Below are 15,818 nucleotides of genomic sequence, written 5' to 3'. Positions count from 1 at the left end.
GATTGATGTGTGTTCTCCTGACTTCTTGTTCTGGGAACACCTGCAAGATTCCTTGTCATTTATAATACTGGGTATCCTGCATGTCCTGTTGTTGACAGCACAGCTTCATTATACGACAAACAGCAAATGGAATTGAATGCTGCACATATACTAGAAAATGTCCCACAACTTATAGAATAAGAGATTCAGTAGATTATAGAAATTCAGAGAAAGACCAACAAAATGCTAGATGAACGCAGCATTCTATGGAAGGGAATTAATAGTCAACATTTCAGTCCGAGAGCCTCCATCAGGACTGGGAAGGAAGAAACCAGAATAAGAAGATGGAGAGAGGGGAAGGAGTTCGGCACGGACTAGAGGGGCCGAGATGGCCTGTTCCTGTGCTGTAATTGTTATATGGTTATATAAGTACAAGCTGGCAGGTGATAGGTGAAGCCAGGTGAGGGGGAAAGTGGATAGGTGGGTGGGGAAAGGGGGATGAAGTAAGAAGCTGCAAGGTGATAGGTAGAAGAGGTAAAGTGCTAAAGAAGAAGGAATCTGACAGGAGAGGACAGTGAACCATGGAATATAGGGAAGGATCTGGGAAACCATTACAATGGAGGCTATTCAAACCATTGGGATCATGCTAGCTCCTGGGATTGTCCATTAATAACTTCCCTCTTGGTCAGGTTTTTTTACCAGTGTGTACAAAAATGGTTTGAGTTTACATTTTCCACTGGAGTGTTGCGAGGACAATTCCACCATACAATAGGGTCTTTTAAGATACACTTAGATAGGTACATGGAGCTTACAAAAATAAGGAGCTATGCAGTAGGGAAATTCCAGGTAGTTTCTAGGGTAGGTTACATGGTTAGCACAACATTGTGGGCTGAAGGGCCTGTAATGTGCTGTAGATTTCTATGTTCTATGTTCTATATTAAGAAGACTCAGCTCCTGAATCTGAGAATAATAACGCATAGAACATTAGAGTACAGGAACAGCCCATGACATCTGTGTCAAACACAATGCATTTTAAACTGTTCATCTGTCTGCACGTGGTCCACACCCTTATTCTCTCCCTATTTGTGAAACTATCCAAACGCCTGCTAGATTTTGCTTTTACATCTGCTTTCCACCGATCAGATTGGATTAGGTGGAGTAGCTAATGACTGATGCACTTATTACTTTTGGCAGAGATGGTTATAAACACAAGAGGTTCTGCGGGATGCAGGAAATCTGGAGCTACATGCACATAATGCCGGAGGAACTCAGCATGTCAGGCTGCATCTATGGAGAAAAAAGAACAGTTGACGTTTCAGGCCTAGATAAAGGGTCCTGGCCTGACATGCTGACTGTTTATTCTACCCAAGCCATTAAGCTTCAGCCAATCCAATCGGTTGTTCCAGACGAAAGAGCAACATCAAAAAGGTGTTTAGATAGGTGCACAAATAGGGAGGGAATTGGGAAATACTGACTATGTGTAGTCAGATGTACCAGCTTGACCTGCTAAGCTCCTCTGGGTTTTTTACGTGTGTTGAGCAGAGGTGGTTGCAGCCTTTTCTTCCACACTCCTTCCTGGTCACATACTGACAGACAGTGATAGATTTTCATAAACACAAGAGATTTGTAATCACTCGTTAGAGACATGCAATTGCCAATGTGTGTACTAACATTATAAAATGCCGGTAGATGGGTATATACAACTCAACACTAAATACAATAGACTCCAACAATCCATGATCCAACTATTCGAAGTCCCAGATGTTTCTCCATCTGGCTCAGCAGCCGACATTCCTGTGTTCATCATCACTCGTTTCGACCCCAGTTCCAATATTGCCTTTAAACACATGACCCCCACATCCCTTTACCTTCACAGTTCCTTCAGTCCCTTTAAACACATGACCCCACATCCCTTTACCCTCACAGTTCCTTCAGTCCCTTTAAACACATGACCCCACATCTCTTTACCCTCACAGTTCCTTCAGTCCCTTTAAACACATGACCCCCACATCCCTTTACCCTCACAGTTCCTTCAGTCCCTTTAAACACATGACCCCACATCCCTTTACCCTCACAGTTCCTTCAGTCCCTTTAAACACATGCCCCACATCCCTTTACCCTCACAGTTCCTTCAGTCCCTTTAAACACATGACCCCACATCCCTTTACCCTCACAGTTCCTTCAGTCCCTTTAAACACATGACCCCACATCTCTTTACCCTCACAGTTCCTTCAGTCCCTTTAAACACATGACCCCCACATCCCTTTACCCTCACAGTTCCTTCAGTCCCTTTAAACACATGACCCCACATCCCTTTACCCTCACAGTTCCTTCAGTCCCTTTAAACACATGACCCCCACATCCCTTTACCCTCACAGTTCCTTCAGTCCCTTTAAACACATGACCCCACATCCCTTTACCCTCACAGTTCCTTCAGTCCCTTTAAACACATGACCCCCACATCCCTTTACCCTCACAGTTCCTTCAGTCCCTTTAAACGCATGACCCCACATCCCTTTACCCTCACAGTTCCTTCAGTCCCTTTAAACACATGACCCCCACATCCCTTTACCCTCACAGTTCCTTCAGTCCCTTTAAACGCATGACCCCACATCCCATTACCCTCACAGTTCCTTCAGTCCCTTTAAACACATGACCCCCACATCCCTTTACCCTCACAGTTCCTTCAGTCCCTTTAAACGCATGACCCCACATCCCTTTACCCTCACAGTTCCTTCAGTCCCTTTAAACACATGACCCCACATCTCTTTACCCTCACAGTTCCTTCAGTCCCTTTAAACACATGACCCCCCACATCCCTTTACCCTCACAGTTCCTTCAGTCCCTTTAAACACATGACCCCACATCCCTTTACCCTCACAGTTCCTTCAGTCCCTTTAAACACATGACCCCAACATCCCTTTACCCTCACAGTTCCTTCAGTCCCTTTAAACACATGACCCCACATCCCTTTACCCTCACAGTTCCTTCGGTCCCTTTAAACACATGACCCCACATCCCTTTACCCTCACAGTTCCTTCGGTCCCTTTAAACACATGACCCCCACATCCCTTTACCCTCACAGTTCCTTCAGTCTCTTTAAACACATGACCCCCACATCCCTTTACCCTCACAGTTCCTTCGGTCCCTTTAAACACATGACCCCACATCCCTTTACCCTCACAGTTCCTTCAGTCCCTTAAAACACATGACCCCACATCCCTTTACCCTCACAGTTCCTTCAGTCCCTTTAAACACATGACCCCCACATCCCTTTACCCTCACAGTTCCTTCAGTCCCTTTAAACACATGACCCCCACATCCCTTTACCCTCACAGTTCCTTCAGTCCCTTTAAACACATGACCCCACATCCCTTTACCCTCACAGTTCCATCAGTCCCTTCAAACACATGACCCCCACATCCCTTTACCCTCACAGTTCCTTCAGTCACTTCAAACACATGACCCCACATCCCTTTACCCTCACAGTTCCTTCAGTCCCTTTAAACACATGACCCCCACATCCCTTTACCCTCACAGTTCCTTCAGTCCCTTTAAACACATGACCCCACATCCCTTTACCCTCACAGTTCCTTCAGTCCCTTTAAACACATGACCCCACATCCCTTTACCCTCACAGTTCCTTCAGTCCCTTTAAACAAATGACCCCACAACCCTTTACCCTCACAGTTCCTTCAGTCCCTTTAAACACATGCCCCCACATCCCTTTACCCTCACAGTTCCTTCAGTCCCTTTAAACACATGACCCCACAACCCTTTATCCTCACAGTTCCTTCAGTCCCTTTAAACACATGACCCCCACATCCCTTTACCCTCACAGTTCCTTCAGTCCCTTTAAACACATGACCCCACATCCCTTTACCCTCACAGTTCCTTCAGTCCCTTTAAACACATGACCCCCACATCCCTTTATCTGCACAGTTCCTTCAGTCCCTTTAAACACATGACCCCCACATCCCTTTATCTGCACAGTTCCTTCAGTCCCTTTAAACACATGACCCCCACATCCCTTTACCCTCACAGTTCCTTCAGTCCCTTTAAACACATGACCCCACATCCCTTTACCCTCACAGTTCCTTCAGTCCCTTTAAACACATGACCCCCACATCCCTTTACCCTCACAGTTCCTTCAGTCCCTTTAAACACATGACCCCACATCCCTTTACCCTCACAGTTCCTTCAGTCCCTTTAAACACATGACCCCCACATCCCTTTACCCTCACAGTTCCTTCAGTCACTTTAAACACATGACCCCCACATCCCTTTACCCTCACAGTTCCTTCAGTCCCTTTAAACACATGACCCCCACATCCCTTTACCCTCACAGTTCCTTCAGTCCCTTTAAACACATGACCCCACATCCCTTTACCCTCACAGTTCCTTCAGTCCCTTTAAACACATGACCCCACATCCCTTTACCCTCACAGTTCCTTCAGTCCCTTTAAACACATGACCCCCACATCCCTTTACCCTCACAGTTCCTTCAGTCCCTTTAAACACATGACCCCCACATCCCTTTACCCTCACAGTTCCTTCAGTCCCTTTAAACACATGACCCCACATCCCTTTACCCTCACAGTTCCTTCAGTCCCTTTAAACACATGACCCCCACATCCCTTTACCCTCACAGTTCCTTCAGTCCCTTTAAACACATGACCCCACATCCCTTTACCCTCACAGTTCCTTCAGTCCCTTTAAACACATGACCCCCACATCCCTTTACCCTCACAGTTCCTTCAGTCCCTTTAAACACATGACCCCACATCCCTTTACCCTCACAGTTCCTTCAGTCCCTTTAAACACATGACCCCACATCCCTTTACCCTCACAGTTCCTTCAGTCCCTTTAAACACATGCCCCCACATCCCTTTACCCTCACAGTTCCTTCAGTCCCTTTAAACACATGACCCCACAACCCTTTATCCTCACAGTTCCTTCAGTCCCTTTAAACACATGACCCCCACATCCCTTTACCCTCACAGTTCCTTCAGTCCCTTTAAACACATGACCCCACATCCCTTTACCCTCACAGTTCCTTCAGTCCCTTTAAACACATGACCCCCACATCCCTTTACCCTCACAGTTCCTTCAGTCCCTTTAAACACATGACCCCCACATCCCTTTATCTGCACAGTTCCTTCAGTCCCTTTAAACACATGACCCCACATCCCTTTACCCTCACAGTTCCTTCAGTCCCTTTAAACACATGACCCCCACATCCCTTTACCCTCACAGTTCCTTCAGTCCCTTTAAACGCATGACCCCACATCCCTTTACCCTCACAGTTCCTTCAGTCCCTTTAAACACATGACCCCCACATCCCTTTACCCTCACAGTTCCTTCAGTCCCTTTAAACGCATGACCCCACATCCCATTACCCTCACAGTTCCTTCAGTCCCTTTAAACACATGACCCCCACATCCCTTTACCCTCACAGTTCCTTCAGTCCCTTTAAACACATGACCCCCACATCCCTTTACCCTCACAGTTCCTTCAGTCCCTTTAAACACATGACCCCACATCCCTTTACCCTCACAGTTCCTTCGGTCCCTTTAAACACATGACCCCACATCCCTTTACCCTCACAGTTCCTTCGGTCCCTTTAAACACATGACCCCCACATCCCTTTACCCTCACAGTTCCTTCAGTCTCTTTAAACACATGACCCCCACATCCCTTTACCCTCACAGTTCCTTCGGTCCCTTTAAACACATGACCCCACATCCCTTTACCCTCACAGTTCCTTCAGTCCCTTTAAACACATGACCCCACATCCCTTTACCCTCACAGTTCCTTCAGTCCCTTTAAACACATGACCCCCACATCCCTTTACCCTCACAGTTCCTTCAGTCCCTTTAAACACATGACCCCCACATCCCTTTACCCTCACAGTTCCTTCAGTCCCTTTAAACACATGACCCCACATCCCTTTACCCTCACAGTTCCATCAGTCCCTTCAAACACATGACCCCCACATCCCTTTACCCTCACAGTTCCTTCAGTCCCTTCAAACACATGACCCCACATCCCTTTACCCTCACAGTTCCTTCAGTCCCTTTAAACACATGACCCCCACATCCCTTTACCCTCACAGTTCCTTCAGTCCCTTTAAACACATGACCCCACATCCCTTTACCCTCACAGTTCCTTCAGTCCCTTTAAACACATGACCCCACATCCCTTTACCCTCACAGTTCCTTCAGTCCCTTTAAACACATGACCCCACAACCCTTTACCCTCACAGTTCCTTCAGTCCCTTTAAACACATGCCCCCACATCCCTTTACCCTCACAGTTCCTTCAGTCCCTTTAAACACATGACCCCACAACCCTTTATCCTCACAGTTCCTTCAGTCCCTTTAAACACATGACCCCCACATCCCTTTACCCTCACAGTTCCTTCAGTCCCTTTAAACACATGACCCCACATCCCTTTACCCTCACAGTTCCTTCAGTCCCTTTAAACACATGACCCCCACATCCCTTTATCTGCACAGTTCCTTCAGTCCCTTTAAACACATGACCCCCACATCCCTTTATCTGCACAGTTCCTTCAGTCCCTTTAAACACATGACCCCCACATCCCTTTACCCTCACAGTTCCTTCAGTCCCTTTAAACACATGACCCCACATCCCTTTACCCTCACAGTTCCTTCAGTCCCTTTAAACACATGACCCCCACATCCCTTTACCCTCACAGTTCCTTCAGTCCCTTTAAACACATGACCCCACATCCCTTTACCCTCACAGTTCCTTCAGTCCCTTTAAACACATGACCCCCACATCCCTTTACCCTCACAGTTCCTTCAGTCCCTTTAAACACATGACCCCCACATCCCTTTACCCTCACAGTTCCTTCAGTCCCTTTAAACACATGACCCCCACATCCCTTTACCCTCACAGTTCCTTCAGTCCCTTTAAACACATGACCCCACATCCCTTTACCCTCACAGTTCCTTCAGTCCCTTTAAACACATGACCCCACATCCCTTTACCCTCACAGTTCCTTCAGTCCCTTTAAACACATGACCCCCACATCCCTTTACCCTCACAGTTCCTTCAGTCCCTTTAAACACATGACCTCCACATCCCTTTACCCTCACAGTTCCTTCAGTCCCTTTAAACACATGACCCCACATCCCTTTACCCTCACAGTTCCTTCAGTCCCTTTAAACACATGACCCCCACATCCCTTTACCCTCACAGTTCCTTCAGTCCCTTTAAACACATGACCCCACATCCCTTTACCCTCACAGTTCCTTCAGTCCCTTTAAACACATGACCCCCACATCCCTTTACCCTCACAGTTCCTTCAGTCCCTTTAAACACATGACCCCACATCCCTTTACCCTCACAGTTCCTTCAGTCCCTTTAAACACATGACCCCACATCCCTTTACCCTCACAGTTCCTTCAGTCCCTTTAAACACATGCCCCCACATCCCTTTACCCTCACAGTTCCTTCAGTCCCTTTAAACACATGACCCCACAACCCTTTACCCTCACAGTTCCTTCAGTCCCTTTAAACACATGACCCCCACATCCCTTTACCCTCACAGTTCCTTCAGTCCCTTTAAACACATGACCCCACATCCCTTTACCCTCACAGTTCCTTCAGTCCCTTTAAACACATGACCCCCACATCCCTTTACCCTCACAGTTCCTTCAGTCCCTTTAAACACATGACCCCCACATCCCTTTATCTGCACAGTTCCTTCAGTCCCTTTAAACACATGACCCCCACATCCCTTTACCCTCACAGTTCCTTTAGTCCCTTTAAACACATGACCCCACATCCCTTTACCCTCATAGTTCCTTCAGTCCCTTTAAACACATGACCCCACATCCCTTTACCCTCACAGTTCCTTCAGTCCCTTTAAACACATGATCCCACATCCCTTTACCCTCACAGTTCCTTCAGTCCCTTTAAACACATGCCCCCACATCCCTTTACCCTCACAGTTCCTTCAGTCCCTTTAAACACATGACCCCACAACCCTTTACCCTCACAGTTCCTTCAGTCCCTTTAAACACATGCCCCCACATCCCTTTACCCTCACAGTTCCTTCAGTCCCTTTAAACACATGACCCCACAACCCTTTATCCTCACAGTTCCTTCAGTCCCTTTAAACACATGACCCCCACATCCCTTTACCCTCACAGTTCCTTCAGTCCCTTTAAACACATGACCCCACATCCCTTTACCCTCACAGTTCCTTCAGTCCCTTTAAACACATGACCCCACATCCCTTTACCCTCACAGTTCCTTCAGTCCCTTTAAACACATGACCCCACATCCCTTTACCCTCACAGTTCCTTCAGTCCCTTTAAACACATGACCCCCACATCCCTTTACCCTCACAGTTCCTTCAGTCCCTTTAAACACATGACCCCCACATCCCTTTACCCTCACAGTTCCTTCAGTCCCTTTAAACACATGCCCCCACATCCCTTTACCCTCACAGTTCCTTCAGTCCCTTTAAACACATGAACCCACATCCCTTTACCCTCACAGTTCCTTCAGTCCCTTTAAACACATGACCCCACATCCCTTTACCCTCACAGTTCCTTCAGTCCCTTTAAACACATGACCCCCACATCCCTTTACCCTCACAGTTCCTTCAGTCCCTTTAAACACATGACCCCCACATCCCTTTACCCTCACAGTTCCTTCAGTCCCTTTAAACACATGACCCCACATCCCTTTACCCTCACAGTTCCATCAGTCCCTTCAAACACATGACCCCCACATCCCTTTACCCTCACAGTTCCTTCAGTCCCTTCAAACACATGACCCCACATCCCTTTACCCTCACAGTTCCTTCAGTCCCTTTAAACACATGACCCCCACATCCCTTTACCCTCACAGTTCCTTCAGTCCCTTTAAACACATGACCCCACATCCCTTTACCCTCACAGTTCCTTCAGTCCCTTTAAACACATGACCCCACATCCCTTTACCCTCACAGTTCCTTCAGTCCCTTTAAACACATGACCCCACATCCCTTTACCCTCACAGTTCCTTCAGTCCCTTTAAACACATGACCCCCACATCCCTTTACCCTCACAATTCCTTCAGTCCCTTTAAACACATGACCCCCACATCCCTTTACCCTCACAGTTCCTTCAGTCCCTTTAAACACATGACCCCACATCCCTTTACCCTCACAGTTCCATCAGTCCCTTCAAACACATGACCCCCACATCCCTTTACCCTCACAGTTCCTTCAGTCCCTTCAAACACATGACCCCACATCCCTTTACCCTCACAGTTCCTTCAGTCCCTTTAAACACATGACCCCCACATCCCTTTACCCTCACAGTTCCTTCAGTCCCTTTAAACACATGACCCCCACATCCCTTTACCCTCACAGTTCCTTCAGTCCCTTTAAACACATGACCCCCACATCCCTTTATCTGCACAGTTCCTTCAGTCCCTTTAAACACATGACCCCCACATCCCTTTACCCTCACAGTTCCTTCAGTCCCTTTAAACACATGACCCCACATCCCTTTACCCTCACAGTTCCTTCAGTCCCTTTAAACACATGACCCCCACATCCCTTTACCCTCACAGTTCCTTCAGTCCCTTTAAACACATGACCCCCACATCCCTTTACCCTCACAGTTCCTTCAGTCCCTTTAAACACATGACCCCACATCCCTTTACCCTCACAGTTCCTTCAGTCCCTTTAAACACATGACCCCACATCCCTTTACCCTCACAGTTCCTTCAGTCCCTTTAAACACATGACCCCACATCCCTTTACCCTCACAGTTCCTTCAGTCCCTTTAAACACATGACCCCCACATCCCTTTACCCTCACAGTTCCTTCAGTCCCTTTAAACACATGACCCCCACATCCCTTTACCCTCACAGTTCCTTCAGTCCCTTTAAACACATGCCCCCACATCCCTTTACCCTCACAGTTCCTTCAGTCCCTTTAAACACATGTCCCCACATCCCTTTACCCTCACAGTTCCTTCAGTCCCTTTAAACACATGACCCCACATCCCTTTACCCTCACAGTTCCTTCAGTCCCTTTAAACACATGACCCCCACATCCCTTTACCCTCACAGTTCCTTCAGTCCCTTTAAACACATGACCCCCACATCCCTTTACCCTCACAGTTCCTTCAGTCCCTTTAAACACATGACCCCACATCCCTTTACCCTCACAGTTCCATCAGTCCCTTCAAACACATGACCCCCACATCCCTTTACCCTCACAGTTCCTTCAGTCCCTTTAAACACATGACCCCACATCCCTTTACCCTCACAGTTCCTTCAGTCCCTTTAAACACATGACCCCACATCCCTTTACCCTCACAGTTCCTTCAGTCCCTTTAAACACATGACCCCACAACCCTTTACCCTCACAGTTCCTTCAGTCCCTTTAAACACATGCCCCCACATCCCTTTACCCTCACAGTTCCTTCAGTCCCTTTAAACACATGACCCCACAACCCTTTATCCTCACAGTTCCTTCAGTCCCTTTAAACACATGACCCCCACATCCCTTTACCCTCACAGTTCCTTCAGTCCCTTTAAACACATGACCCCACATCCCTTTACCCTCACAGTTCCTTCAGTCCCTTTAAACACATGACCCCCACATCCCTTTACCCTCACAGTTCCTTCAGTCCCTTTAAACACATGACCCCCACATCCCTTTACCCTCACAGTTCCTTCAGTCCCTTTAAACACATGACCCCCACATCCCTTTATCTGCACAGTTCCTTCAGTCCCTTTAAACACATGACCCCCACATCCCTTTATCTGCACAGTTCCTTCAGTCCCTTTAAACACATGACCCCCACATCCCTTTACCCTCACAGTTCCTTCAGTCCCTTTAAACACATGACCCCCACATCCCTTTACCCTCACAATTCCTTCAGTCTCTTTAAACACATGACCCCACATCCCTTTACCCTCACAGTTCCTTCAGTCCCTTTAAACACATGACCCCCACATCCCTTTACCCTCACAGTTCCTTCAGTCCCTTTAAACACATGACCCCACATCCCTTTACCCTCACAGTTCCTTCAGTCCCTTTAAACACATGACCCCCACATCCCTTTACCCTCACAGTTCCTTCAGTCCCTTTAAACACATGCCCCCACATCCCTTTACCCTCACAGTTCCTTCAGTCCCTTTAAACACATGACCCCACAACCCTTTATCCTCACAGTTCCTTCAGTCCCTTTAAACACATGACCCCCACATCCCTTTACCCTCACAGTTCCTTCAGTCCCTTTAAACACATGACCCCCACATCCCTTTATCTGCACAGTTCCTTCAGTCCCTTTAAACACATGACCCCCACATCCCTTTACCCTCACAGTTCCTTCAGTCCCTTTAAACACATGACCCCACATCCCTTTACCCTCACAGTTCCTTCAGTCCCTTTAAACACATGACCCCCACATCCCTTTACCCTCACAGTTCCTTCAGTCCCTTTAAACACATGACCCCCACATCCCTTTACCCTCACAGTTCCTTCAGTCCCTTTAAACACATGACCCCACATCCCTTTACCCTCACAGTTCCTTCAGTCCCTTTAAACACATGACCCCACATCCCTTTACCCTCACAGTTCCTTCAGTCCCTTTAAACACATGACCCCACATCCCTTTACCCTCACAGTTCCTTCAGTCCCTTTAAACACATGACCCCCACATCCCTTTACCCTCACAGTTCCTTCAGTCCCTTTAAACACATGACCCCCACATCCCTTTACCCTCACAGTTCCTTCAGTCCCTTTAAACACATGACCCCCACATCCCTTTATCTGCACAGTTCCTTCAGTCCCTTTAAACACATGACCCCCACATCCCTTTACCCTCACAGTTCCTTCAGTCCCTTTAAACACATGACCCCCACATCTCTTTACCCTCACAGTTCCTTCAGTTCCTTTAAACGCATGAACCCCACATCCCTTTACCCTCGCAGTTCCTTCAGTCCCTTTAAACACATGACCCCACAACCCTTTACCCTCACAGTTCCTTCAGTCCCTTTAAACACATGACCCCCACATCCCTTTACCCTCACAGTTCCTTCAGTCCCTTTAAACACATGACCCCCACATCCCTTTATCTGCACAGTTCCTTCAGTCCCTTTAAACACATGACCCCCACATCTCTTTACCCTCACAGTTCCTTCAGTCCCTTTAAACACATGACCCCCACATCTCTTTACCCTCACAGTTCCTTCAGTCCCTTTAAACACATGACCCCACATCCCTTTACCCTCACAGTTCCTTCAGTCCCTTTAAACACATGACCCCCACATCCCTTTACCCTCACAGTTCCTTCAGTCCCTTTAAACACATGTTTCCCTCACTCCCTTCAACTCCACCTGCCTCTGTTGCCATGCTTCCCTGGAAATTGCCAGGTTCAATTACCCACACCCCCACTGAAGGTTTTGGGTTCACTGGAAATTCTATTTTTTTACTGTATAAGTTGACAAGAGGCATAGATAGAGCGGACAGTCGGCATCACTTTCCTAAGGTGGCAGTGGCTAACAGCAGAGGACATCCTTTCAGTCTGAGTGGAGAAAAACATAGGGGGAGATGGCAGGGGTAGGTTTTTGTTTACACTGAGAATGGTTGGTGCATGGAGCACACTACTGGCAGTGGTGGTAAAGGCAGATGCTTTATGGACATTTAAGAGAATTCTAGGTAGGCAAATGGATGGAAGAAAAAATGTAAGTCTATGTGTGAGGGAAGGGTTAGATTGATCTTGGAGTATGTTAAAATGTTGGCAGAACATTGTCAGCTGAAGGACCTTTACTGCACTGTTGTATGTTCTATCAACAAACTGTGAACTAAAAGTGTTGAATAACATTTGGTTGTTTGTATGACTTCTCATTTACTGCCACTAAATCTCCAAGTATGCTGGATTAATGGAGTTTCTTTCTGTATTTTGTGCCTTTGCTACAATATCCAGAGTATCAGTATATTGGTTATTGTTTCTGGCCTCCTGTCTGTTGACACTTTGCTAAATATCCTCCATCTAAAACAGAATTTACCGAGATCTCCCTGACGGAGTGAGTTGCAATGAATTGTTCACCTTCAGCTCCTGTGCTTTGCTCCTAGTGTTCTGTGTCCTGTGGGAAAGGGACCAAGCGCCGGGAAGTTGCCTGCATTGACACGGAGCAGGTAGCCGTGGACCACAAGCACTGTGAGCATCTGAAGAAGCCTCGAGTTTACAAGCGGTGCCGAGCAGGTCGTTGCCCCAGCTGGAGGGCCACCCCGTGGAGCGAGGTAAGACCTGATGTGGTTCTTTATTGTACTGAAAAACAAGGAGCTCTTAGGTTTAATTCATAAGACCATAAGACATAGGAGCAGAATTAGGCTATTTGGCCCATCATGTCTGCTCCGCCATTCAATCATGGCTGATCCTTTTTTTTCTCCTCCTCAACCCCATTTCCCAGCCTTCTCCTTGTAACCTTTGATGCCATGTCCAATCAAGAACATATCAATCTCTGTCTTAAATACACCCAACAACCTGGCCTCCACAGCTGCATGTGGCAACATATTCCATAAATTCACCACCATCTGGTGAAAGAAATTTCTCCGCATCTCTGTTTTGAAAGGGTGCCCCTCTATCCTGAGGCTGTGCCCTCTTGTCCTAGATTCTCCCACCATAGCAAACATCCTTTCCACATCTACTCTGTCTAGTCCTTTCAACATTCGAAAGGTTTCAATGAGATCCCCCTCATCCTTTTAAATTCCAATGAGAACAGACCCAGAGCCATCAAACTTTCCTTGTATGATAACTCCTTCAATTCTGGAATCATCCTTGTGAACCTCCTCTGAACCGTCTCCAATGCCAGCACATCTCTTCTAATATGAGGAGCCCAAAACTGTACACAAGGTGAGTCTCCAGTGCCTTATAAAGCCTCAGCATTACATCCCTGCTCTTGTATTCTAGACCTCTTGAAATGAATGTTAACATTGCATTTGCCTTCCTCACTACCTACTCAACCTCCAAGTTAATCGTTAGGGTGTTCTGCACAAGGACTCCCAAGTCCCTTTGCATTTCACATTTTTGGATTTTCTCTCCCCATTTAGAAAAAAGTCCACATTTATTTCTACTACCAAAGTACATAACCATGCATTTCCCAACATTACATTTCATTTGCCAATTTCTTGCCCATTCTCCTAATCTAAATCCTGCATCCCACCTGCTTCCTCAACGCTACCTGCCCCTCCACCAATCTTTGTATCATCTGCAAACTTGACAACAAAGCCATCAGTTTTATCGTCTAAATCATTTACATACAACAGAAAACGAAGTGGTCCCAACACTGACCCCTGCGGAACACCACTAGTCACTGACAGCCAACGAGACAATAATCCTTTTATTCCCACTCGCTGCCTCCTTCCAATCAGCCAATGCTCTAATCATCTTAGTAACTTTCCTGTAATACCACGGGATCCTAACTTGGTAAGCAGCCTCATGTGTGGCACCTTGTCAAAAGCCTTCTAAAAGTCCAAATATATACCATCCACTGCTACCCTTTATCTATCCTACTTGTAATCTCCTCAAAGAATTCCAACGTGTTCGTCAGGAGGATGTTCCCTTAAGGAAAGCATGCTGACTTTGTCCTATCTTGTCCTGTGTCGCCAAGTACTCCATCCTTAACATTTGACTTTAATATCTTCCCAACCATTGAGGGCAGGCTAACTGGTCTATAGCTTCCTTTCTGCTGCCTTTCTCCTTTATTAAAGAGTGGAGTGACATTTGCAATTTTCCAGTCCTCTGGCACCATGCCAGAGTCCAATGATTTTTGATCATTGCTAATGCCGCCACAATCTATAATGCTACCTCGTTCAGTACCTGGGTGACTTATGTACCTTTAGGTCTTTCAGCTTTTTGAGCACCTTCTCCCTTATAAAAGTAACTGCACCCACTTCTCTTCCCTCACACCCTTCAACACCTGGCACACTGCTAGTGTCTTCCACAGTGAGGACTGATGCAATATACTCATTTAGTTCATCTGCCATCTTCTTGTCCCCCGCTGTTATTTCTCCTGCCTCATTTTCTAGCGGTCCTATATCTACTCTCATCTCTCTTTTATTTTTTACATACTTGAAAAAGCTTTTACTATCCACTTTGATATTATTTGCTAGCTTGCTTTCATATTTCATCTTTTCCCTTCTAATGCTTCTTTTAGTTGCTTTCTGTAGGTTTTTAAAAAGTTCCCAATCCTCTATCTTCCCACTAATTTTTGCTTTGTTGGTATGCCCTTTCTATTGTTTTTACATTAGCTTTGACTTCCCTTGTCAGCCATGGTTGTACTATTTTTTCATTTGAGCATTCCTTGTTTTGGAATACATATGTCTTGCACCTTCCTCATTTTTCCCAGAAACTCACACCATTGCTGCTCTGCTGACATCCCTGCCAGTAGCTCCTTCCAATTTACTTTGGCCAACTCTTCTCTCATACCACTGTAATTTCCCTTACTCCACTGAAATACAGTGACGTCAGACTCACTTTCGCTCTATCAGATTTTAAGTTGAACTCAATCATATCATGATCATTGGTTCCTATGGGTTCTTTGACCTTAAGCTCCCTAATCGCCTCTGTTCATTACATAATATCCAATCCGGTATAGCTGATCCCCTAGTAGGCTCAATGACAAACTGCTCTAAAAAGCCATCTCATAGGCATTCAACAAACTCACTCTCTTGAGATCCATTACCAATCTGATTTTCCCAATCAACCTGCATGTTAAAATCTCCCATAACTATCGTAACATTGTCCTTTTGACATGCCTTTTCTGTTTCCTATTGTAATCTGTGGTCCACCTCCC

At 46.5% G+C, this 15,818-nt stretch overlaps 1 protein-coding gene across 2 annotated transcripts in view; it reads left to right on the top strand.

Annotated features, from left to right (window-relative positions):
• LOC140202786 (A disintegrin and metalloproteinase with thrombospondin motifs 20-like) overlaps positions 1-15,818 on the top strand; it is a 618,104-nt gene that overhangs the window by 504,106 nt on the left and 98,180 nt on the right. For both annotated transcript variants that reach the window (XM_072268124.1, XM_072268123.1), the window contains one exon: positions 13,096-13,263. In XM_072268124.1, the coding sequence (XP_072124225.1) occupies positions 13,096-13,263 (168 nt within the window). The remainder of the gene's footprint in view (positions 1-13,095; positions 13,264-15,818) is intronic.

This window comes from Mobula birostris, chromosome 9 (assembly GCF_030028105.1).
Source record: "Mobula birostris isolate sMobBir1 chromosome 9, sMobBir1.hap1, whole genome shotgun sequence".
NCBI lineage: Eukaryota > Metazoa > Chordata > Chondrichthyes > Myliobatiformes > Myliobatidae > Mobula > Mobula birostris.
The sequence above is the reverse complement of the archived record's forward strand: the minus strand, read 5'-3'. Positions and strand labels throughout refer to the sequence as shown.